This window comes from Lacerta agilis, chromosome 2 (assembly GCF_009819535.1).
Source record: "Lacerta agilis isolate rLacAgi1 chromosome 2, rLacAgi1.pri, whole genome shotgun sequence".
Taxonomy (NCBI): domain Eukaryota; kingdom Metazoa; phylum Chordata; class Lepidosauria; order Squamata; family Lacertidae; genus Lacerta; species Lacerta agilis.
In genome coordinates, this window is record NC_046313.1 from 75,068,599 (window position 1) to 75,095,671 (window position 27,073).

Consider the following 27,073-nt stretch of genomic DNA (forward strand, 5'->3'; position numbering starts at 1 on the left):
CTTTGCTCAAGAACAATGGGGTAAGAATAGGGATGGGCACATCCATCATTTTTGGCTTCTAATTTTCTCCAGTCAGAAGTTCAGTTTTCCACATTTCCATATCAGCTTGCAAATCAATTTTCCACAATAAAATGCAATTTGTATGTTACTTTCACTACAATATGCATTTTTATGCTCATTTGACTTGATTTGTGTATAGTTGTACACATTACTTGACTGAAGAACTGCATGGCAAAATTCAGAGGATTTTTCTTTGTGCAGATTTTTCTTTGTGGCTTTGCCCCTCTCCCTAGAGCCCAGCCTTCCTACTACACCAGGTATTCTCAATGCCCAACAACCCAGTCAAAAGATTCACTGCCATCATTTCAAAAGGATAAAGGTAGCATTTAATATAGCAATCTAAAATTTGCAATACGACAGTAGTGAAAAAGCTACTATCAAAGCAAAACTACATTTGTAGAGTGGCTACCATTTTTAATGAAATATCTGGCTGGACAGAAATACAGACATAACTATAAGAATTAAATAAGGTTTGTGTTTACAAGCATGCATACTGACACCATACAAATGTATGCCCTTTGCAGGACACATAGTCCCTCATAACTATAGGTGGTGATAGCAACCTATAGCTACCTCAGGTTTAGCGACCTTGGTGTGTTTTCATTATACACTCATTTTCCCTTTGTACATTACAAAGGTTCCCTGACACATACACCTGTTAGATGCTCCAGGGAAGACAAACTACTGAAATGTAGCAGATAACATTAATCTCTCTTATCATAACCAGGAAGCTAAAGCTCTACAGGGTTAGTAACAGGATAATTTTAATACAATGGATCAGAATATTTCTGGTACCAATAACATGAAGGCTTTAGGTGCCACTTATCCTTGGGAGCAGGAAGCAGTCTCCTGGATAAGGCTTGCTTAGAAATTAGATGAGAGATTACAGAACTTCCCAGAAGTATCATACCCAATTTCACAATTCAAAGCGAGAGAATGAACAAGCGGCAGAACACAGGTTGTATACAGATAAGGTCTCAAGTTTGAATTTCTGGAATTTCCTGTGGAGCAGGGCTCATGGTCTGAGAAAGACACACGCCACAGACGCCAGAGATATGTTCAAGACTCACTGCAAGTCACTGCTGACAGTGCATGGGCTCTGTAATGACTCCTCATATTTTGGCAATTGTCTTTTTTTATTCCAGCTTTTATAGATTGTGGAGAACTTTGTGCTTTGGTGTTGTAGCTTTTAAGCCCTCTGGGTGGTAACAATCACAATGCATTGTGGGTGGCACTGTTGCTCAACAGGAGATAACCAAAGAGTTAGCCAAGGATTGGTGACCTGGAGTTTTCTCAAGCGGTTTGCTTTGAATGAGTTCACAGGCAATCAGTTCATGGTAGAGGGTATCTAAGACTTCAATGATATGTGGTTTTCCTTTAAAACAGAAAAAAGCAAATAGTGAATTGGAAGGTAAACAAAACAAAGACGATACAGTATGAATATCAATAACATGTCCTTTCTTACAAAATGTAGGCATAATTGCCAAAATTTGATGCAGACTTTTTGAAGGACTGCATTGTGAACACATTCTTGTTCATATCAAAGTGAAGCAGAGTGGAGCAATCTTCAGTTATCTTGGCTACTCCTTCTGCTTCACACACTGTGGTCAGTTAATCCACATCCTTGAACACACAAAGATGAGTTTTGAAATGTATCTGTCTCTGTATGTTGGCAGTGTGCTGTAAGGCTAAACCTCATGAAGCTGTAGTCACAAATTAATAGCCACAGATAAAACCTTTGGGCTGTAAAAATAATCTCATGCCATGCCCAAATCAAGGTTGAGTTCCCACCACAATGAGAGAAAATTGCTAACCAAATCCACCTGGTAACGTTTGATTGTGGGTGCTTCCAGTCAGGTGCTGAATATTACAAATGGGTTAATCAGATTTTGCAACCCAGTCATTGGCAACACGAGTGTTTTTTTAATAGATAACCTATCTGGTTTTCCATGGAATGGGTAAGTCCAGATAAAATGGGGGAGAATATGGGCTGGAATTTTAATGCCAGCCATGTCCTGCAGATGCTGCGCACGAAGATTTCGGGATGCAATTTGTGCAGTAGTGAGTACAAAGAAAGTTGATGTTGCAAATGAGGCAGACTTAAAATAGAATGCTTGTGGGCTGAATTTCTTCTCATTTGGGACGCAGGGAATTCTATTTGTTGGGGAAAGAAGTGGGGAGGAGAGGGAAGTAAGGAGGGGAACTGCACTGTAAGCTCCACACGGGACTGTTGACAAAAGCAGCAGACCTCCAAGGAGTTCAAGGTGCATACATGCTCCTCCAAATCTCCTCACAAAGCTACAATTCCCAGATTTCCCTGGGAGTGTGGATTGATTGTCAGACAGCTCCAAGGACTGTAGCTCTGTGAGGTATACAGGGGTCTCTTGACACTTCTCAGCAGCCTTAACGAACCACAGTCCCCAGGATTCTTTGGGGGAAGCCATGTCTGTTTAAAGTGGTATGATACAGATTGAAATGTATAGTGCAGACAGGGCCAATGTTACAATTCCCAGCAACCAGCAACAGTGCCCAGAATTCTTTGAGTGTAAAATGTGTTCTGAATGTGCTTTAAAGGTACAGGGCAGGATTTAACTAAGGAGTCCCATCAGCATAAGCCCTGAAAAGGGACTTCCACTTGTGCAGTGGGCCTTTCTCTGTTCTCTTCCCCCTGCAGGCCCCCTAAATTGCCTACATGGGGCAGGATGGAAGAACCCCTAGAACAGCACACAGGAGGAGGAGGAGGGTGGTCATTCTGCCTGGTGAAATGCTTGGCCTGATAATCACCTTAGCATCATGTTGAATTCCTCTGAGCGTCTTCTCAGCCTAAGACTCCTAAAAAATTCAAAGAAATTTCTCTTCCATGCCACTCCCTCAAGAAAACAACAGAAAACCAGGCCTCACTTTTGTAAGGGGCAGGATATTTTTAGGGAGGGGATTTTGGCACAGCCTTAGTTTATTTGCCATTTATTGAAGGACTCGTATTGAAGGGTTCAAATATCCAGATGCCTAGCACTGAGGGATAAGCAATCCCTGTTGGAAACAAAGAGATAATGAAAAACAAAACAAAAACCTTCTGTATGCATTATTTCCCTTCCATTACTTGCATTTACATCATTCAGACTAAATTTCGAATCGTTCTCTCATGCATTTTCATCCATTCTTCAACCCATTTTGCTCTATGAAAAGCTCTGCCTTTCCCTGCAAACTGTCCATGTGTAACATGCCAGTTCCCTCTCAAGGAGGTCAATGCAAAAACTTTGCAATTAGAAACCAAGTAATCAAATAAAATCCATCAGGTCATAAAGGTTCTTGTAACAACAGCTTATGCACAGTGGGGCTACTGCCTGAGGAGAGGACTCAGCAGATTTAGGCTTTGCATATGAACATGAAAGGTTATTACAGAGAAGATCTGACCCACTTCCTTCACTAAAGGATGCTATTTTTCTCTATATTCTCTTTTGTTACACTGTAGGGAGGAAAGAAACTTTTATGCAGTGAAGAAAAATTAGCCTAGAGGGTGTGTTCTATTTTCTCACATATCCATACAATCCCAATGAAAAGGAATAGGTTGAACATACATTTGGGCAAAGCTTACAGTCAATGATAAAAAGACTGAGTGAGAGGGAGGTTTCTCCAGTTATGCACAAAGTTCATGCTAATGGCAGAATCTAGTTATGTTTCCATTTCCATGTAATTTCAAAGATGGGAAGACCTTCGATTAAATAGATGTCTTCAAGTAACAATTCCCTGTCTCTCAAAGCACAGCAATGGTGAAATTAAGTTTTTATTTATTTCTCACCAAAAGTGTCAAATGACAAAAGCATCTCCCCTGCAACTTGCTTTATGCCAGGACAGCAATTAGACATGTTGACCCTCTAAACAAAAACAGAAAGTGGTGCCTTCTCTACGAGGGTTGCTACCTCATTTGCCTTCCTACAGCCCCAATAGCTGTTCACCCATCTCACCTTTTCTCTTGCCCAACTATCGGAGAACAGTCATGGAGATCTTTATGAGCTCTATCCTTTGACCAATGCCTGAGCTCATAGAAAACCTTGCTAATGGACAGGTGCTTAGATTAATTTCCTTAACTGGACCTATCCCTGACTCTCAAGAGCATAACATCTTCTCTTTAGCTCAGGGATGGGGAAATTATGGTCCTTCTGATATTCTTGTACTCCCAACTCCCACCATTTCTGGCCATTGCCATGTTGGCTAGGTATGATGGGAGTTGTGAGTCCAACAACATCCAGAGGGCTACAGGTTCCCCATTCCTTCCCTAGCCATTTCTGGGTATCAAAAGAATGTACCAGGCAGTGGTGGAATGAAAAGTCTCTTCCATCCACTGCAATAGCAAAATCATGTTCCCCTCCAAATTGCTGCTCTAGGCGGCCTTTCTATGGACAGTGACACCTAATGGCAAGGCTCTCCATGCATGGCTTTACTTGCTTACCATGTTCTGGGTCACAGCAGGATTCCAAAGTGCTCAGTAAGATTTTCCCCAAGGCTCGCTTAGATATGTTCTTCAAAACACAAAATATTAGGGAACATTTAGCTTCAACAGAGGCTTATATGCACACTTCTAAAGAGAAACACATTAGTAATAGTCTCCCTAAACAAAAAAGGAAACTCAATACTATAAAAAAACCCACCTCATATTCATTATTTTATTTAAAAGATCTATACTGTGCCTTTTCCTTACAAAAAGCTAAAGACTGCTAACTATAAACTGGCATAAACAGGATTTATTTTGGGCATTCTTTTATTCTTTGTCATATTTTGACCAAGAGATAAATTCTAGAGTGCAGTTTCAGAGGGTAGTACCTATGCAGTGATGCATGGACACACCTGGGTGCATGGGAATACACAACCATGAATGCAAGCAGAGGATATGGAATAAAAAAAGCATTCAAAGTGATTGTGGGCTAATGGCATAATACTAATGGCAGTTTAAGCAAATGTGTAAGTGGATAGCATATCAGTTCGCAATGGAAGAAGTGAGTCCAGTTCACATATTGCCCCAGCACATGAGTTTTTTGCACATGAGGGTTTAGCCTACCACATCACTTGTAAAACTTGTAAAGTATATATAAGTAGGCCTCTCATGTGAACCAGCTACCTGTTTTGGGGGCACCACATGGCAGAACAGAGTCTCAAACAAAGACGTGCTCCCCAAGCCCACATTCCCAGCATGTTTGCACTTGTGCCTCAGCGACATCTATGCTGACTTGGTTATGTACGCAGAATGGAAGATAGCAGGATCCCCAAGGACATGCTCTATGGCAGGGGTCGGCAAAGTTTTTGTGGCTTGGGCTGGTTCATGGTTCCACAGACACCACGGTGGGCCAGAGTGCGTGTGCATGCATGCACAAACGCTATTTCCGGCGCTCCTTCCGGAATGGGAATCTGGCCAGCGTTGTGGAAGGTGGTCCCCGCTCTGCTCCGTGCCACACAGGAGCCAACCAAGCGGGTGGTGGGGGTCCATGGGCTGGTTAAACGACCTTAGGTTGCTGACCCCTGCTCAATAGGAAGCTGGTTTCAGGCACCAGGCCCACCGGCAGACCAACTCTGCATTACAAAGATGTCTGCAAATGTGTCATGAAGGCTGGAACATTAGCCCCACTGTGTGGGTATCCCTTGCAGACGACTGCAGTGCCTGGAGACAGACAGTCAGGTTGTGTATCCACAGCAGTGCCCAGAGGAGAAATGATAGCTGAGAGGTGTGCAGAGAGAAGAAATGCCATGGTGCATCTGTAACAGTGAAACCAGACACCTTCATCTGCTCCACCTGCAATAAAACATGTCTCTCCCATTTGGTCTCTACAGCCACAGCAGACACTGTAACTCTCTAACAGTTTGACTTTACCTCCAATGGTGCACTCTTCCATTGTCTCTCAAGACAGATGCATGCAAACAATGGATATCTGAACACAGCTTATCCATATGTGATCAAACTGTATTCTTTTGCCTGGCACCATGGTAATAGAGGTGTGAAAAGCAGAAATACATGAGTCGTAGGCAGCAATGGATACTCAGAGCACAGAAGCAAGGACTGGACATCATGAGAGTGAAGAATTTTTCAGGATGCAGAAGTCCGCTCGAAGGCAGCTTTGGTGTCTAGAAACCCCCAGCCCCCCATGTCTTCAAATGTTCCTATCCATCAGAGAAGGCAAGAAATGTAACTGGTCTCCCTCAGGGTTACAAGAGTGCCATTCAGTTTCATGTGAGAGAACAAAAGCCTTACCGATTCCCAAGACCCTAACAATGTGGGGGCATTCTGTGCATTTCCCCCAGGGTGCTGTAATTCACCCTATTCATTAACAGATCTTATCACTATCTTGAGCTACAATATATGACAGCATACAGGACTCATGACACTGTTCCCAAAGTGGTGTGACATGCTGCTTGATGGATCATCTGCTAAGCCAAGATGACTTTCTGCTGGTCAATGAGGGACATGTCACAGAATCCTGACACAGAATGCAGCAATGCTTTCTGCCAATCATAATCAGTCATGGCGCTTTAATAGCATATCCTTCGTGGGATTGTTATTGATCCAAAGAGCGAGCACTGCCACACTCAGGATATGAAGGCTCGGCCAAGCCAGGCAGCGAGTTAACATAATAGAAAAAAGCTACACTTACTCTGGAGAGCCTCCAGCAGCATCGAGGCATATTTCAAGCATGGTAAAGCAATCATCAAGTCAATCACATTCACAATAAATAACAGCTTTGCATGCATTTAAAAGCAAGAGGAGTGAACTCCAGATGCAGATCCAGAGCAGGTCAATTTGCTCTGTTCAAATGGTTTTGAAAGACCTTGCTTCTCACAGTCACCATTACTCCAGTCCTACGAATCAATGACAGCAAGTTTTATAAATGATCTACCCTTAACATCTTGTTGTATATATAATATTTGTACAGCTTGTTATATGTTTGATGTGCTAACAGGTGAAACTAAAATCATCTGATCGCTAAATGCCCTAGGATGCTTTCAGGAAAATACATGTGTCTTCCGTTCCACTAAAGGAGGAAATCCATGCCATGCTGTGTCTACTGTTCTGACAGCACAAGCAATTTCAGCCTGCCAGATGGAACAATTGTGCACAGAGAAGGGATGGAGAGAAGTTTGATTCAGCTTGAATTTAGAGACGTATCTGTTATATTTGCACTTCCCAAAACAATATGAGAACTGAAACACAATCATCCTTCAAATTTCCATATTTTGTGACACAGATCTCCAACCAAACAATGTTTATAAAAATATTGCAGGTAAGTGTGCATTAAAAATGAATGTAGTAGTGTAAATAACATACAAACTGTGCTACATTAGGGAAAATAGCTTGCAAAATGTGTGCATTGGTCAAAACTGCCAGGGATTGAATCTGGGACGTTCTACATGCAAATTATCCCATGAGATCACCCACTCACTTGCATGCCTGGATAATTTTTTAATATTTTTCTTGATTCCCTACCCCTACCCCCACATATATCATAATTCATGTATTCACATGAGCATTCATACAACCTTTTGGTAAGGCTCTCTTCCTTGCTTGTGTAGATATTTTCATTATTCTTTAAAACACTTTTAAAAAATGATATGAACAGCTTCTGTCTAGTACATAAAACAATCTCTCTCTCTCTCTCTCTCTCTCTCTCTCGTTCTGTCTTTAAACACAATCTTTAGGAATAACATTAGCTAGAATGGTAGCTGCTTACAACCTGATCAAGCCAATTACCCACCTTTTAATATAGACATGTAAAAGAATAAAATAGGAAAGCGAGCAGACTTTCCCTCATTGTAACCACCATTTTCTGCATGTTTGTACAAGCATGGATGCTGGATCAGGTCTAGCACTTCATGGTTGTACTAATGATGAAGCTGCCACCACTATTATTGCTTTTTAAAAAAGCAGGGTTGGAGAAGTTGTGATTCTCACAATGCTGATTTCTGTGCAGGGTATCAAAGGGGTGTACAATCCCCCTTCAATTGCTGTTTCTTCCCTGCACTCCTCCTTATGTGCTTGCAGTGTGTGGGAGAACAATGAGAGGAAGAGAGAGCAGGGGTAGAAGATTTAGAACTACTTCCCTGTCTATTGCTCCTTCCATCTAAATCACGTAATAACTTGGGCCAGGGATAGCTCAGATGGCAAAGCATGAAACTCTTAAATCTCAGGATCGCAGGTTTGAGCCCCACATTGACAAAATATTCCTGCATTGTAGGGGGTTGGACTAGATGACCCTTGTGGTTCCTTCCAGCTCTACAACCCTGTGGTTCTAAGGCAATGAGAAGTTCTTCTCCTCTTTGGATGTTCACTGGAGACCCACTTCTCCAGACTTGGGTCTTCTCCAAATGTATAGTTTTGCCCCACTCACACTAAACATTTGCATAGCAGCTCCAAGTGTTCAAAGCACTTCGCATCGGTTAACTAGTTGCAATCTTTACAACAACCCTGCAAATTCAGACAGTATTATTATATGTGGGGGCTGAGAAAGAGTGCCTAAGGCCACCTAGCGAATTCATGGCAGAGGTGAGATCCAAACCAAGGGCTTCCTGATTTGCAACTCAGTCTTTTAATTGTGATGCTACGACAGTTCACATGAAGTGGCCTTGTTAAGAAAGATTCTCGCAAGAAGCTTTCCCTCTGCACAGACACACCAACCAAATACTCTCAGCCCTGGTATCAACTGCTCTGAATGGAGAAGTAGATTAACAGATTTTAGATCAATCTGAAGAAATCTTAGACCTAAACCTTCCTTAGGGGAGAGAGAAGATGAATATCTGATGGAAAAGCTATTCATCTGGATGTTTGGGCTGTCATTTCCTAATGCAGCCATATGCTGCCAAGCTTTCCTGCAGCAAACTAAAAATGACACTGGATGTGGAACCCTAACGGAAAGCTTATGGAAAGATACAAGGTTGTGTATCCATATGGAGGGGCAGGGTCCAGACTCTCAGCTACCTCGCACTATTTTCTTGCCATACCAGGTCCCGAAGTTGCTGAAACAGCTGCAAAACATCCAAGAGCTTTTCTTCCACCAGGGACAGCCTTACTCTCTCTGTCTCCAACATCTGCATCTCCATCTTCAGCAATTCAGTCTCCTCCACCTTCTGCTGTAGTTCCCCTAGCAATGGGCCTTTCATCTGGACAACGATAGATGACATGAAAAGTACTGGAGCACAAGCATTAAATGTCTTCCCCAACTCTTTAATCAGTGGTAAATGCCCATTATGAATTTAACTTAATTTTGCCAAGTGGAAAGTGTCACTAAAGGATAAAGTGAGTAGGAAGTAAAGGCAAATATCTGCATTCTGGGCCTTTACTGTGGTGGCTTCCCGATTGTGGAATGCCCTCCCCAGAAAGACTCACCTGGTGCCATCATTATATGTCTTTAGGCACCAGGCAAAAACATTCCTCTTTACCTAGGCCTGTGGCTATTAAATAATCTATGGCCTGTGAAAGTATTTGGGAGAGGACTGTTGTTATTATTATTACTATCTTATTATTAGGTTGCCTGTCAGTATGCTTTTTATTGTGTTTTTATCATTGATCTGCAACATGTTTTTATCATTGATCTGCAACGTGTTTTTAATGTTGTCTACCGCCCTGGGATCTTTTGATAAAGGGTGGTATACACAATGAATGAATGAATGATGATAATAATAATAATAATAATAATAATAATAATAATGTGCCTTGAGGGTTCACATATATTTTCAAAAGGAAGCAATACAGATAGGATTGACCTCTTCTACCACCAATTCTGTCCCATGGCTTTTATTGCACCTGTATGCCTGGTGGGTCCGCTGTAGCAGAAATAAAATCAAGATCTCAGCTGGTGTTTTTCATTCTCCTTGAGCCATTAGTATTTTGCAAAGCCTTTACTTAACTAAACACATGCTTCACTGCACTCCTGTGAAACACTTTTGATTGCTTAAAGTTTAAGTGTATGAACCATTTAGCAGGAGAGAAAATATTGGCATATACATTAACTTCAGGGGGACCACCTGTGTGATCAAGTTAAACATGCACTTTAAAATTGGTTGGCTCTTTCTTTTAAGAACATAGTCAAGGGCTTTATTGAATTGAAGGTCATGTCAATACCCACTTCCACCCAGCTGGGTCTAAGTAAACATCTTTGTCACCAAAATATTCATTTCCTTCACACGCGCTAGAAGTTTAAAGCACACTCTAACCATGCCTACTCGTAAGTAAGTCCTAGTGAATTCAATGGGACTTATTTCCAGGTAAGTGCGGTTTGCAGTGTTAATGTCACAATGCAGGAAGCAGAGCAACTCCACTGAATCTTGGCACCTGTGCTGAATAATTCAACACACAAGCTTCATCTTGAATCTACTGTGTGGTCACAAGTTCCATTCAGTTTAACAGCTAATCATGGGGCAATGCTCTCGAACATGGACCAGTTCATGCTCTATTTAAGCAATACTGTCACTGTTATTTTTAAAGGAGAAATATATTCCCCAAAACTGTGACAGCTTGCCTATTTAATGAGGACCCTTCCAGACAAGCTGTTTATTCAGCATTTATATGGGGAGGTATCCAACATAGTGCCATGGTAATAATTCAAGCAGCACAAGCATTTAAGCTTGCCAGATGGAATGATCTCTCCACTCCCCTGTGTTGTTTTATGGGCTCTCCTGACCCTTGTGGAGCCAATTTGTGCAACACAGGAGCACAGAGGGAAGAGAGGGGGTAGGCCCCCTTGTACTAGCATAAATCCTTGTGTGGGCTTCCACTAGTGGGGCTCATCAGTTGAATCCCACCCGCAGGTATGTTTGCAGGAAGATTAGACAACATTGCATCAAGCAACTGTTATTCCAGGCTTTCAAATGCATTTCCCCATCACTTTCCTTATTGCAAAAAGGCCAATTTGGAGTGAGGTGGGGAGGGGAAGCATGTTGGTTGCACAAGAGCTCCAAATCAACTTTGTGCCAGATCAAATTTGCCTCACAGGCCCCCAAAGGTTGTTAAACCATGTCTTAGCCTAGGGCAAATGCTCCTTCTTGCCTCCTCTGTCAGTCTGCAGCATGGGTAGAGGACATCTGCCAAACTGATTTCTGCACTCCCTTTACATTTCCAATGCATCGAAACACATAAACAAATAGTTGCCCTCAGCGTTTGTCAATATTAGATTTGCCTCCGGGGAAGTATCTATGGCAGGGGTCGGCAAGGTTTATCTTGCCTGGGCCGGATCAGTCCCGCGGAGATCCCTCTGTGGGCTTGATCGTGTGTGCGTGCGTGTCCGCAATTATTGGGAGTCTGCACGTGCGTGCCCGCAATTTTTGGCGTCTATGCGCAGATGTGATTTCCGGCGCCACAGAAGCGAGTCCCCGCAGTGTGCGAGCAGGCAGCTCAGTTTGGGGGCGGCTCGGGGGCTGGTCAAACAAACTCCGTGGGCTGCTTCCGGCCCATGGGCCTTAGGTTGCGTACCCCTGATCCATGGTTCCCAAGAACAGTGTGACTCTGTGGTAGATTACTTTCACTGCACTCCCCCCCCCACTTGGTCTAGCAAGGTTCTTTTCCTATTCACTACTGACACTCTACAAGAAAGGTGTCCCCAAGTCCAGAATACATTTCAAAGTCTATATTTCCTTCTATCCATTAAGCCAGTAGTAAAGAACCTTTTTCAAGCCAAAGGATGCATTCTCACATTTATGGGCGATCTCCTGGGGCCCACAATGGTAGGCAGGGACTAGGGATGCAATATTACCTGTTTTGGTTCTCTCAGTTCTCATTTTTCAAATCTTAAAATTAGTTCTCCACATTTCTGCAGGAACTTTTCATTTAAAACAAAAACAAAACTATGATGAAAATTCCGTGGCACTTGTGTGAATTTATCCTAATAAACACATTTTTTTACTAATGTACGCATTTTTGCAAGTAATCACTCCTAATATGATGCATGTTTGTAAGTTTTTTAACTAATATATTCATTCTTGTGCACTAATGTTCCCCCTTGTGTGTGTGTGTGTGTGTGTGTGTGTGTGTAAAAACCATTGGTTGGAGAACTACATAGCAAAACCTGGATACGCGTGAATTTTGATGGATTGCTTTGTTTTTGTTTGCATACTGTTTCAGAAAGTACAAATCTGATAAATTCAACTTGAAATTCAAATTGAATCAAATCTCTCTCCTGTCCCCAGCAAGGAGAGGCAGATAGTGGGTGGAACCACAGGAGTGGTCTGTGGAAGGATCTGGCCTGGACAGAGTCCCAAATGCCAGACAGAGAGGCCAGGAGGGCTGCATTTGCTTCACTTGAAGCAATTAACAGGACAACACACCAAGACCCTCAAAAATGGTGTCGCTCTTTAGCCACGCTGTCGGATCTCTTGAGCTTCAATTCGACACACGCTTACTTTGACTGCGTGAATATTCTACAGTGTTCTCTATTCTCTGCCTGTTTCTCCTTGTTTGGAACAAACAAAGGCAATTATGAGCTCTCTTGCAAGTATCCATTAGTCCTCAGCCTATCAAGAAGCTAATTGCTACCTGCCTTTTCAGAGCCAATGAAGAAATTCCACAAAGCAACTCAGCGTCTTTATCATGTTGGACACACACAGCTTGTTTTCTCCTTGATCAATGCTATTGAATGGTGCTGTAATTATTGTGCAAACTGTGCTGCAGCCACAAGTTCATAATTTTCTTTGAAGTTTACGTAGCACTACAGGCTGGATGTAGATGGTAATGCTTCTCATCCTTATAATCATGGTTGCTGCTACAGATTTTTAAAGGTCCTGATGGCAAAAGTGCAACTGGAATTGGCCAGGATCCACATACACTGGTAATGGGTACCTCTGCCTCTGAAAACCACTATTACATCGCAATTGCCACTGGGAAACAGAGAGTTTTGAAACACAATCCAGATAGCACCTTTAGGTTTATGCAAGGCTTAGAAAGGGCTATTTAGACTACTACCCCATTCCCATTTCCTCTCAAAGACCAAAAGCACATTCCCTCCAACAGCCATTAGAGGCACACAGTTTTTAAAAATTGGTTTTCTGGATTGCAGCTCTACAATATGGTTTAATATAGAATTTATGTTGCATAAGGTCATTTTGAAATAAAGACAACAGATTGGTTCTGATATAATGGAACCATAGTTTGGCGCTACATGATCAAAGCCCCAGTCCATCTAATTCCCTCTCCTGCTCCAGCCCCTTCTTTCACTTCTGATTTGGCCATGATTGCCCACTGTGGATGCCACATCAAACTATGGTTTAATGCAAGATTGGAACTGAGGAAGGGAATGGGAGTGGTGGGTGGAGGGAGGGAGGAGGATGTGCACATGTGAGTACTGGGTCCATTCACACACCACCAAACCATGGTTTGACATTATTACATGACCATGGTTCCACCATGCAAAGACAGTGTTTGTGTATGAGCAGGTTTTATGCCCAATTGCTTATGCCTATATAAAGATTAGGCATCTTTCTTGGTGGATGAAAACAACTCCGCTTTTTGATTCATTTGTCTAGCAAAAGCCTCGTATTAGTCTCTATGCCACTGGCAATGTTTTATCACTTTAGGCTTGGTAAAGCATCAACTTATCTTCAAAATTTACTAATGTTTTCTTCAATCTATCATTTATGACCTGACACCTTCATTAAGCTCTTTCTTTGGAGGACAGCTCTTTGAATTTACTGCTGCTACATACTGGAGCATACTTAAAAAGGAATCAAAGATAACAACCTTTTTCATCTCCTGGCCTTTGTACTTCTAGATTGGATCAATTATTGATCTATATGTGTGGCTGTTACTCTTGGCCGGCCTGCAGCTGAAGGGAATTTTGTTGTGCTTCATTTGTTTGAACGGCCTTTAAAGGTACGGTTTTGAACGCGTAAGTAAGAGCATACCATGCCATTTGGGCGCAGTTTTAGCAAACTGCCTATAGAAAGTGACAGTCTGGCAGTAATTCCTATATTAACTTAAAAGCTTTATGTATAATTGAGTAGGAGGCTATTTCAGCCCACTCTTAGATTTTATTCCAGGTTCAGAGATGCTTGCTATTTACTGATGGAGGGTATATCATAATTGTTATGCTATAAAATTGTGTACACGTAGTCCAAGATGCACAGATTATTTGAAAATTCTGAGAACTGAATCATTTCATCCATTTTTTTGAGGCATGAAATCTGCCTCTTAACAGTAATCAGCATAGATTGGACAGACTACTGGGCTTTGGGACTTCAATCTATACAGGCCCGAAGCAGCCTCATATTGCATTCTTGCTGAAGCTATTATTTACTTGTACTGTATCTACATACAAATATACATTCCCAATACATACAGTGTTACTCCACAGTGGCAGGACAGTGTCACGCAAATGCTCTCTGCCAACAAGCTATGGAGGGCGTTGTAAGAGAATGCGGGTGATATCCAACAAGACAGTTCCACTAGTGCAAGGATTTCTGCTTGTGCAATGGACGTTCCCCTCCCTCTTCTCTCCCCTCCACACCCTGTTCCCTCCCCAAATCTATTCCAAAAGAGTTGGGGAAACAGATTTGGGAGGGTGTGTGTACAGACAGAATTTATCCCGGAGAAGAGAGGGAGGGCAAATTCTGTCCTTGTGCTAGCTGATCTATTTCACTAGATAGTGCCCTAAGCGTTTCAGAGTCTTGTTGAGAAAGAGATTGACAGAAACAGAGATTAGCATTGGCTGTGATCCAAAGGACTGTGCAACAGTGGCAGTCAGCAGAGACAGTGGCATGCACCTGTCCTACCACTGGCATCGCTGTGGTTTACTAGGGGGCAAAGGTGAGAGGTGATGGAGGGTGTGGCTGGGAGATTGGCACAATGCAGATGCACTGGGAGAAGTGCTGCATCAGCTCCGCCAGTTCACCAAACTCCCCGCCACCTCACCCCTCCTGGTAAGCCGCAGTGGCACTGGTACTTGGGAAGCCAGGTGTGGCCCTGGTGTCCCTTTCTGCCAGCTGCTCCTGATACTGTGCAAAAAGTGAACCTGCACGGCAGAGCTTCTGAGCACCTCCAGCTGAAACCACTTGCCTGACAAACAACTCCTGAAATGTGAAGGGTTTTTGGAGGTCGCTTCTGACAAGCTGTGATCAGAGACAAAACAAAGAGATCAGAAATATTTGTGCACTCTATTGGATCCCAGCCAGTCTGCACTGACACACTGCATTTGCAAAATATACACATCTACCTCTTCCATATTTGTTCCCAGTGTTTTCACGTCTTGCCCTTTTATCTCAAGCTGTTCTGTTAACTTTGAGAGTCGCTTAACTAGTTCCACAATGGTGTTCTCACGGTCGTCCTTTTTGATGTTCCCAAAGGAGGCCATCAGCTTCTTCAGAATTGTGTCATCACATCTGTGGGCAGAAAGACTCCAGTGACTGTGTGTTTCTCCACTATAGCTTCATAAAGTTAGAAATGAATGCCCTTCGTTGCACAGCATAAAATATTTGAATTGTGCACCCCTGGGAACAAAATCCCTTTCTGAAACAAAACAGGATTCAACTGCATAGGCAATAAATGAAAGCATGCCTTTCTCTGTCTTTTGCTTTATTTTTGATTGTAAGTCGCTTTGCGTTGCCCTGGTCAAGATAAAGCAACTAACAAATTTTAATAATAATAATAATAATAATAATAATAATAATAATAATAATAATAATAATAATAATAATAATAATAATACTTGTGGAAGCTCCACAATTTGAAATCATGAAAAATAGGCCATGAGAAATAATTCTGCTAATGAAATGTGGAATTTAGAACTAATAAGAAATTGTTGGTATTTAAAAGAATTTCTTCACTAAATTGTGGATTGCAATTGTGGTTGCAATCCCAGAAAGTTATGTGCTTAGACAATGGGACATGGTGCATGCAGCTGGAGATAATCTTTGAAGTTTCTCTACAGCAGCAGCTCACAGGGTTTCACAGGCAAGCTGATTTTCGTGTTTAAGATCAGCTAGCCTGTCGAGTTGCGTGAGTGACTGCAGTGGAAGCTGCAGAGACACCTTGGCTTGCGTGCACAGTTCTCCCCGAACGTGCTGCTATGCTGTCTAATATTATAGGGCTTGGCATTACTCTCTGGCACTGAATCAGAATAATTTCATTTGCCATCTGAACCTTGTAGATGCCAGGGAAAGCAGTGTGGGAAGCTCTGTTCTCATCCCTAACATCCACTTGAATCGGATGGATTTAATTAACATATGTTCTACAACTACAGGGGATAATCACTGATGTACTCAGTGTACTACCACCCTTTTGATTTGATACAACCATATTGCATGTTCTGCTTCAAATGCGATACATCGTTAATTGACCCCAGTAGCTTTCTCAGACAATAAAGAAGTATCCTACAAAAACTCTCGTTGGGACATACCCGCTACTGCAACAGGGAAGTCTAGCTAGGAGTTTCTTCACTTCGGCCACCTGGGATTGCTGTTCCCCTGACCATTTCTCCTCTTCTTCATCAGAAGCAGCCTGGCCTTCCACAGAACGAAACATTTGTTCTTCCCCTGGAAACAAAGAACAACCTCTTCCTGAAATCTATCGGCGCTCACCGTAACACCTTCTTCAAACAGTAGTTTCAAATGAGATTCAATTTAAGCAAGATCAAGTGGATAATATTAAATGAATAACTGGCAGAAATGCTAAAGGTTTCATTACTAGATAGAAGAGAACTTCCCCTTGGGAAGACTTAGCCAAAATGATGACTCTGTTACATTAAAAAAAAAAAAAATACACCCCAAGCTCCTGTCACTTTCTTAATTAAGAACAGTTGGCTCAATATGTCTGAAACTGCCTCTATCTAAGCCCTTTGCAAATGAATGGAAGGCACACTAAAGTACCACCCCTATTCATTACAGTGGAGTTTGCTCAGGAGGAAGTGAAATACGATGTCAATTTCTAGTACAGCTGCATCAGAGTCTACTAGTGGCAAGCCAAAAAATCTGAGAAAGCTTCCTGGTTGTGAATGGATCCCCCCTCAGCCCTGTTCCAGCATAGGACCAAATACTAGTCCTTGGCCCTGCCCACGACCATCACATCCTGTCCCCATGCTCTCACATATATTTTTCTCATTTTTTCATATAAACCAACCTTTCCCCCAGATCCGAAGCATACTGTAAAACTAGCCTTCCCAAAAAGCACATGAATTAACACAAAACGAGCACTAAACTTCCACCAGATTTCCAAAGGTTGTTTTTGCAGTGTGTGAAAGGCCATGTAAAGCACAAAAATGAACAGGAAATGAAATGAAAGGTCCGGAAGTGCCCTCTAAATGCAACTAAAGTCAGAATATAAGTGCAAACAGATAAAATAACAAGAAGGAGTGAGGCAAGGCCATGGAGAATTTTAAAGAGGAGAAGAAGAAGAAGCTTGTGCAGGACCTGGTAGTGGATAAGGAGCCGGCGTAGGGGTTTATGAAGTGATATAGTCAGAGTGATGAGAGAAGGGAATTATTTTGGAAGCTCAATGGCACAGTGTCTGTTTTGCATGCATGCAGAATGTCCTAGATTCAATCTCTGAATCTCTCAACAGGGCCTGGGAAATGCTACTGTCTGAAAACTTAGAGTGTTGCTGCCAGTCAATGTAGACCAGGGGTCAGCAACCTTTTTCAGTAGGGGGCCGGTCCACCGTCCTTCAGACCATGTTGTGGGCCGGACTATATTTTTTGGGGGGAAATGAACGAATTCCTATGCCCCACAAATAACCCAGAGATGCATTTTAAATAAAAGGACACATTCTACTCATGTAAAAACACCAGGCAGGCCCCACAGATAACCCAGAGATGCATTTTAAATAAAAGGACACATTCTACTCATGTAAAAACACACTGATTCCTGGGGGGTCTGCGGGCTGGATTGAGAAGGCAATTGGGCTGAATCTGGCCCAAGGGCCTTAGGTTGCCTACCCCTAATGTAGACAATGTGAAACAAATGGACCGATGGCTTTGACTCAGTACAATGAAGCTTCCTATGGTCTGTAGCAGCAGAATGCTGAACAGAGGTAAGAGGATTAAGGTGAGGCAATGGAAGAGCAGGCAGAAAAGTCAGTGCAGCAGGGGGGCCAGCAAGTAGTGAGCAGGGTGTGAAGCAGAGCTTTCACAGTGGGGACACAGAGGAAGGGCCATATTTTTGCAATGCTGTCAAGTTACAGAAGCTTGCAAAGGAGGAGAGGCTTGCAGCTTTTAGGTAGCGTCACTCCAATTCCGGCTACGTGGGTGTATTCACAAGGGAGAAAGAAATAGGCTGAGGGATTAAGATAATTGCCTGCTTTATAGACATGGATTTCCTTACAGACTGGAGTTGGAAGAGTGCTGCTGGCCATTACTCACACATTCATCGTAAGTAGCTGTTTTGCAAACTGGAGTGCTAGGTTTTTCCGTTAATCACAGTACGTGTCGCTAGGGAAATACAAACAGCCTTCTTCTCAAGAGATGAATCTCTGCCACATATGCTAAAAGAATGAGTTCCATCAGCCATCACCTGCATTACCGCTGCTCAGTACTGGGCTGCGCAAGACGGGGCTTCCGCTTTAACGAGCCTGTTTGGTATTTTTTTTTTTTTCTTTCTATGCTGGTTTGACACTTGATGCCTCTCTTTAACATTAAGACAGAGCTGTGGAATTTGATGTGCATGTATACTCATGGCATCTTTCTACATTTCAGGTTAAAAAATGTGCTAGTTTGATCCATCTAAAGAAAGAGACTGAAACCACAGAGAATATAAGGCTCCCAACTGGGAAGGCAAAGTGTTAGGAACCCAATGAAATAATGAGAATCTAAAGTAGAACTGTGTCTGCAAGGGGTGGGTTGACAACAACAGATAGACAATGTCAATTGACAACAGTAAGGTCTCACTTCCGGCATAATAAAGACCATATCAGAGCCCCTTCTCTGGGTGTTCCTGCCTTCAGAGGTTAGTTGACCAGCTGGAGGAGAGTCTTTTTTTGTGGCAGTGACGAAATTGTCTCCTTCCCTAAATAAGTTGGCCTGGCATTGTCTTTGCTAACTTCGAGGTGTCAAATTCCACCTAGTTCTTTTGTTGCTTTAAGTGATATCCATGACCCAGTTAAACAGCTTTATTTGCTGCTTTTATCTGGTTTTCACTCTCTGGTCCTGTTGTTTTATTGGCCAGTCTCATTTTGCTGTTTTGTACAGCTGTTCCAATTTTGCTGCCTTTTATAGCAGATGCTGCCATAAGCCCTCCTGGTGAAAGGTTTAGGCTACAAATGCAATAAATAAATGACTAATGTTGTGGGCAGTGAGAGATGTTCAGCTACGATATTTTGAAATTAAGCCTCTTGGATCACGTCACATGCTTGTTGTTTTGTACCAAATGTTTGACAGGTATTTAAAAGAGATGGCACAAGGTTGGGTTGACGGAGAAAGCAGCATGGAGTGGTAGTGGGAGGTGGGGGGGTGTGACTTTTAATATCTTCCTATGCATATTTTGCTGCCAGTGACGAGACATGCTGAACAATTTTCATGCTGCCCAGGAGAGGGCACTGTTGTAAAACAAACAAATGAACAAGAAGCCAATACAGTTTGACCAGTTTAGCAGAAAGGAAGTTACTGTGTCATGTAAACTTTCCTCCTCTTCTACTGCAACAACACACACACAGACTAAGTTTGTGAAACTAAGTGAGAGAGTGAGGAACTCAGCCAGGAGGAGAAAGTCAGTGGCACAGGGAAAGACATCATTTGACGTAACACGCCCTCAGCCAGGAAGTGACATAGCACAAAGCGTAAAGCGGGGGGGGGGGAGCGTCATTCTGAAGAAATACAGCTTTCCATTTCAATGTAACTCCCAACTCTTCATTAATAGCAAACACAGAAACATGGTAGCAGGAGCTTAACAAAACAACTCACTGCAGGGCTGCAGGATAATAACAGAAAAGAGCAGCATCGTATGCTCTTCAATTACAGTGAGAATACTGTACTACAAACCTGCATCCTTATTGCTATGGATGCAAATTTCCCCCACACATCTCCCTTTCCCTCACAAATCCTCTCTCTTTTGGCACTACACAAATCTTTACTGCTCTTCTAGCTGTGATAGACAGGGCTGGCTCAAGACCTTTTGCTGTCTGAGGCAAAGGGCAAGCTCTCCCCTGCTCCCACCCCAACTCCATGTACAGTTGCCAACCAGACTTGCAGTTTAATCTTATTTCAGTACTTGCAGCGTCTTCCATTGCACCGGAGGGCAGGAGGCGAGGTTGGGAAGGGAAGGGCAGACTATGTGGCATTCACACCCCTGTCCTCCCAAAACTTTGCTGCCCCATCCCCATCATCTGCCACCTCACTGTGGTGATAGATCAATTTAAAATGCTCTAGGCAGCAGTCTGCATTTCTTGGTGATAAGAGTTCAAAGGAGAATGGTCAATAGCGAATCAAGCAGAGAAGACTGACCCACAAGCCAATGATGAGGCTGACCTCCAAGATGACATTTTTGTTTTAGGAGTCACTGGGGTACAGTACACACCCAGCTTAGCTCTTTACAAACACGCAGGGGGCACGAACTTATAAGCAGCCTTCCTACCTGCACAGCTAAACAATCATTCTTGTCCCTCACCCCTGCCCAAGAATGGAAATATCTTTTCTGCATGGGTTTGTTCTGCAAACTGCTGACCACGTTAGCCCACAGTAAGCTAAAAGACATGATCCGGTATTATTATTTCTCATTTGCAAGTCTTCCATTTGCCAAACAGTTGTTTATGCCGACGCTTTTCACTTAGTTTGACATGGCATGACCTTGAAGCTGAACGTTTAGATTTCAAGCCTCTCCTTCAGATACAGTACCTTGTCACTCCTGATTAGTTCTTAAGCTGACTGACACTGCTTCTGTCTGACTGCAAGAATTAACAGCCGCTAAAGGGAATGCCAAAAGAGGCAACCACTGTGGGATTTGCACTGTGGTAAAATGTAGTTCATCCCACAAGACTGGGGAAAGTTTCCTTACTTTCATTCTGTGCTCTGGAGCTAGTCAAAGCACACCAAACTTCAAGCTTTGTTTTAGGCTAAATCATCTCAGCCAGGAGCATGGTCAGAAGATTCTTCTTATGTAAATAGCTAGAAGGGTGTCCCCATGTTACATTCAAAGAGTGTACAATCTGTGTTCCTATGTACACAAGTTGTTAAGCTATATGTCTGTACAGTTATTCACATGCAACATTCAATGAGTGTACATCCCCTAATTTACACAGGTTTGCTGCTAGCAAAAGGAAATGGCTTCAATGTAATTGTCACTGAGTGTCACTGAAGCAATTCCAAGGCATGCTAGGTCTGCTGTGGTTCCTGAAACGGTTCCCTACCAAGGTTTACATTCAGTAGAAAGAAATGAGGCAGATAATGGAAGGTAGTGTTGTTGCTGTCATTTTTCCAGCACAGGGCCTCACTTTCCTGCACAGGGACTCACTTTTTTAAAACCAAAACACCAGCTTGAATCATAACTATTGAAAGTGGTAAATACACAGTTCTCACTGTCTGGAAGTTCCTCAAATGTTGCTCTTGTTGCTGGCAGTGAGATTACTAAACTTATGTTAGCAATGGGGGAACAAAGACAGGGAAAGAAGTAAAATCCCACTCACTGAGCTGTATCAACTTGAGATTTCAGCCAGTCTGGCATTCCCTTTCCCATATAAAACTGAGCACATGTACCTGTAATCCGCTTTATAACATACACATTTCTCATCATGCTCAAGTCTTGCCCTATTAACAGTCTTGCCCTCTGTGCTTCATCCTGTCTGCCACCTACTACTCAAGGAGATACTCCTCACTTCAGCACGAATGTGTTCAGCTGCTGAAGGGGCTGCCAATAGCTGTTAAAGCAGTGCTTTAATGTAGAGAAATGGGACTCAGCTTAGACTCTTCTAGCTTTCCCAGAAAGTGGTGAACTATGACCTGATTCAGGAAACCCTCTTAGTGGATTGGGAAGGGTGGTGGGTGGTAACATCATCCTTCCTCACAACACACACACACACACACACACACACACGGCTGTCAGCTGGTCACAGGGCTGCCTGTTACTGGTTGGCATCCATCTGCTGCTTCCACCAGCCAATCTGCTCCCCCTGCCCTGCCGTCAGCGGCCTGTCCTCTGCTCAGCAGAGACAGCTGGGGTAGGATATGCCTGCTGGCCATGGAGCAGTCTGTTGCTGACTAGAATGGTTGCTGCCAACTGTTTAAAAGTTTTCCAAGTCATTTTTAAACTTTAAACAGCATAAGCCACCACAGTGAAGTGCTGATGACAAATGACTCTCTGAGAAAATGACCTAGGGTCCTTCTTCAGAGTGAGGCACTGTGACGTGAGATCATCCTGGGGAGCTTTTAGGAGCTTTTGCGCCATGCAGTGGCATAAACTCACATGAAACCCTCCAATGCATTTCAAAGCTGGAATGGGGAACAAATTTGAAAAGGGGTGGCGGTGGAATACTGCAAGTGTGTTTTTCTCTTTAGCACTGCTTTGGAAAAATATTAACAAAAGGCAGTTCTGGTGAACCTGCAGACATGAGTAAGAACTCCGTATTGCATGCAATCCTGTCAGATAACAGGCAAAGACTCACAAGCACAGAGCACTCTCTTTATGAATGTGGTTGATGAATAATGTGCTAAATGCGTTTTCCATTCGGAAAAGGACTGCAAAATGCTTTCTTGAAGCAGAGAGTGCCTGAAGTTTATGGCCAGTATCTGAAAGCAAGAAGCAGCACATCATGCTCGGAAGCCAGAAGAAACCCACTAGAATTAAATTGCCCCAGCTAGTTCTGGTGCAAAGAGAATTCCATCAAGCCCAAGAAAGACGGTGTAAATGAAACCGCCGTCTTTCTGGGAGGAAACATTATGTTGCTCCTTAGGATGGCTGCCTCCTCGTGAGCTAATACAGAAGATCATCACACAAAATGATCCCCTCACAAAATGGCCACTCAACAAGATGGCTCGATCTATATGGTGCACTCCTTTAAGAAGATAGAAAGAGCCTGCAGGGTCAGGACAATGGCCCATCCAGCTGAGCATCCTGTTCTCGCAGTGGCCAACTAGATGCCTGTAGGAAACCTGCAAACAGGACCCAAGCACAAGAGCCCTCTCCCTTACTGATGTTTTCCAGCAACTGGTATTCAGAAACATTAGTGCCTCTGACAGTGGAGGCAGAGCATGGGTACCACGGCTGGTAGCCATGGACAGCCTTCTCCATGAATTTGTCTAAACCTATTTTAAAGCCATCCAAGCTGGTGGCCATTGTACCACATGAACACAAGGTATCCATACCATTCTCTGACGTCCCTGCACCTCCAGTGGGTGAACTTCTATCTCGCTGTACAACTGATGAGGCATATTGGCCACCAGCCACTGCTGTCTTCTGGTCCGAGCTGCCTTGTGAAGGTAGATGGTGCTTCAGGACTTCCAACCTGAAAAAAAAACACACAAAGGTAAACAGACAAAATAAGCCAAACGGAGAGAAAGCCAAATAAGCACTTTGCACGGCAGGGTGCTCCATAACACCCAAGCAGCTTCACTAAGAATATGTTTGCACTGGCAAATGTTGGAACAGTTTTCTCTGTATATGCTGATAGCAGCTTGTGCAGTTCATGTTAGTAGTGGCCCAGTTCTGACACTATGGGAAAGCCACAATTTGCTATTCAGGGCCGTTTCACAGACTCTTGGACCCAGAGGTGCTAGCCTGCGAAGACAATTGGGATGTGTGTGTCAATGTCACGCATGATGTTCTTCAGCAATTGTACAGTCCAGCAGAATTAGAAGTGCATCAAAAAGAGACCCCTGCCGAAAAGACTAACAACAACTAACTCTGCCCCTGCAATACAAATAAACAAAATAGTACAGCTATTATGGAGTGAATGTAGTACATTTGTATTTCATCTGAAATTTTCAAAGCTGGAACAATATGGAGGCATTTGTAACAGTTTCTAAACACTGTTTGGGCATGCAAAGAAAACCCCACAAATTAAAGTTTAACACCGAGCATCACATGCCAGAGTGAAAATCTTTTTTAACAGATGTATTTGAACATTTCACAGTTTAATGGTTCCTGCTGCTCATTCTGGTTTCTCACACTGGGGATTCTGGCTATAATTGAGTTGAACGCTATCCATGCATTCAATGTCTTAATGAAAAATAATCCTTCTCACCATATGTAGTTAACCTTTTTAGGATTTGACCGTACTGACTGCCATTGGGTGGTGGAGTTCTTATTTATTTATTTATTTATTTAAGCTGAATATTATCCTAAAGTTTTATTCCATGTTATTATATATATATATATATATATATATATATATATATATATATATATATATATATATATATATATATATAACTTGTATCAGACAGTATTAAGTGATTCAGTGTGAACAATTATTGCCTTGTTCAGAAGAACATGGGATGGAAAAGGTACCTTCTGACACCATCAAAGTCTGGAGATAGTATTGCATCCTTCCAGGTGCTTGGCAACTCACTTGTTTTTGCAGTCACAGGCAGACAGCAAAAACAGGACTTTCCAAGCTCCTAAAGTCTAGCTGCCATACAAGGCTGTTGAGTTATCATTCACCTTGAAGAGTTAAATGGTGTCCAGGCCAGCTACAAAGAGAAGGTCCAAATGTCAGTATTCATGAGGGCAGCGGAGGTTGGTTTATTAGGCAGGCAAGTGGGGCACCGTCCCACCAATCTCACTTGGCCATCAGCCAGCCTCCCACCTTGCCTGCCTTACTACTTACAACTAAGTCCAGGCAGTGGCTCTGGCTGTCAGCTTCCTCCTAGCTCCTCAGTCTCAGTTTTGCCCTTGTAGAACTCAGCTGGGAGGATGGGGACAGAACTAGAATTCACTGCCATTCCCAATGGGCACCCAACCAGATGTGGGTGGATATTCCCTACATGCTTTTTTCTGATGCCACAATAAGTGAAAAGGCTAGAACCACTCTCCGCCACCCTTACAGAAAGCTGAAAATTCTAGGCAAGGCCCTGGAATACCCCTAAGAGACCTAGACCTCTAAGCCCCCTCTCCCAGTTACAACCCTGCTCTAGGGAAAAACGAGGTTTTCAATGTATTTACTTATTTACTTTCTCCCCCCCCCACTTACCCACAGTGCCTTACTTGCTTTAGCTAGCTAACTCTCATTCTTTCCCTCTCTCTGTTAGAGCCCATGCACCAAGGAGCCCTTATTTTACTGATTTTGTTGTTTTTGCCTAATATATTCTGCAGCCTTAAATTCAGTATCTTGCAAAAGCTGGATATAGCAAGATAGCCAAATAATAATAATAATAATAATAATAATAATAATAATAATAATAATAATATATTTATACCCCACCCATCTGGCTGGGTTGCCAAATACGTGATCTTTCCCCTTCCCAAAAGAGAGACTTTCAGACGTGTCATAGGCCTGAATGTCTGTACCAGTCCATTGCAAATTTCCAAGACCTGCTTCACCACAAAGTGAGGGGAAGCCACAATGTAGGTGGTAAATTTCAAATAGGACTGGGTTTTTTTTTGCATACAAATTCTCATTCCACAAATATGTTTGTGTATGTTCTTAATGAACAGCTTTAGCTTTTTTTGCTTTAGATGTAAAAATGTCTAAGGCAAGCACTATAAATCTCATCGAACCTCTGTCTCCCCCCCCCTCCAAATATCTGGGCTTGGTTCCTTTTCATTAGCATTCATAAAACATCTCATAAACGTCGAAGAAGAGTGAATAAGCAGCACGTTTGTGTGGAGCAAAGATCATAGGAGAGGTTGGCTCTGGGAAGTGCGTGTGTACCATGCAGTATAGCAAGGTTTCCATAGAGACAGCCAAATAGACCACATTCATTTTAAGGCTTTTGTGTTGAAGATAATGAGAAGCCTGAAAGAGGGAATATCTAGAAGCAAGGAAGACTGCATATTGTTGGACCTCAAAGTAATGTCCATGACTAATTGGCTTTTAATTAAGGCTATTCCACTATCAGTGAAATGTTTAGCTGCAACTCGAGGCAGCTGCTACTAGCGTAAAAACTGAGATTAGTTTGGCTTGTTAGCCCAACTGGATAAAAAGTACATTTCTATATATTCTTACATGTTTAAAGAGGACAGGACTATCAGTGGCTGGGCAGTGGTGTTGTGGGAAATGTTGCAACACAGAAGTTGATATCATGGGGGTCCTCATAGCCCAAGAACTCCATAACAATGTCACAAAGGATTGCAGGCAGCTGTGTTTATCTATCTATCTATCTATCTATCTATCTAGCTGTTCCATAACCTAATACCCATTTATTATTGATAGAGTGAACTGGCAAAGGGTGGTGTAATGGTTAGCCTGCTGGACTTTGTTTATGAAGACATGACTTCAGATCCCTGGTCAACTATGATCAGATCCCTGAACAGCCTTTGGGTCAATCATTAACTGAGCCTAGGCGACCTAAAAAAGGGATTGTGTGCCAAGTCAGGCCTGTCCTCTAATTACCCAAGTTTCCTACACCGAGAATGGTCACATCCATACAATACATTTAAAGCATGTGGCTTCCCCAAAGAATCCTGAGAACTGTAATTTACCCTCACAGAGCTACAATTCCCAGCACCCTTAACAAACTGCAGTTCCCAATACTTAAATTTAAAAGTGCATTAAATTTATGGTGTGGGTGTGGCCAAATACCACTTCAGCAGATGACATCATTGTTCTTGTGAAAGAAGTACCAGAGTTACGTTCCCTGTATTCCCTGCCCACTATACCACTGCCCCGGGTTGTTTCCTCTAGCATCTTGTAATTTGAGTAGCAACCTCTAAATAAAGAGGCTCAGTTTTTCCAACATGCTCTGCTTGTGGCCTCTTAAAGCATTTGGCTGTTGGAGACAGAAAGCTGAACTAGCTGGACCTTTGGTCTGATCCAGCCAAAGCCAGTAGGTGATGTGAATTAAATTTAAATAATGTCACAATCCAATGATAGTTTTCCTCCAGTCATTAAATCTGAGGATATTGGTTTAGCAGTTCTTCTCTAATGGACAACTGCTCAACTAAACAATTACTTGCTTAATACTATCATTTC

At 42.7% G+C, this 27,073-nt stretch overlaps 1 protein-coding gene across 6 annotated transcripts in view; it reads right to left on the minus strand.

Moving 5' to 3' along the window:
- Positions 1 to 363: 363 nt before the first annotated feature.
- The window catches only part of EFCC1 (EF-hand and coiled-coil domain containing 1), a 59,855-nt gene continuing 33,145 nt past the window's right edge, over positions 364 to 27,073 (minus strand). The window contains exons 3-8 of one of the 6 annotated variants that reach the window (XM_033140824.1): positions 23,307 to 23,446; positions 16,422 to 16,557; positions 15,240 to 15,405; positions 9,112 to 9,201; positions 4,511 to 4,580; positions 364 to 1,435 (exon numbers count right to left, since the gene is read on the minus strand). In XM_033140824.1, coding sequence (XP_032996715.1) covers positions 1,302 to 1,435; positions 4,511 to 4,580; positions 9,112 to 9,201; positions 15,240 to 15,405; positions 16,422 to 16,557; positions 23,307 to 23,446 — 736 coding nt within the window. In that variant the 3' untranslated portion in view covers positions 364 to 1,301. Of the gene's footprint in view, positions 1,436 to 4,510; positions 4,581 to 9,042; positions 9,202 to 15,239; positions 15,406 to 16,421; positions 16,558 to 23,306; positions 23,447 to 27,073 lie in introns of all 6 variants that reach the window. The other 5 variants (XM_033140823.1, XM_033140825.1, XM_033140828.1 and 2 more) reach the window with 5 other exon arrangements.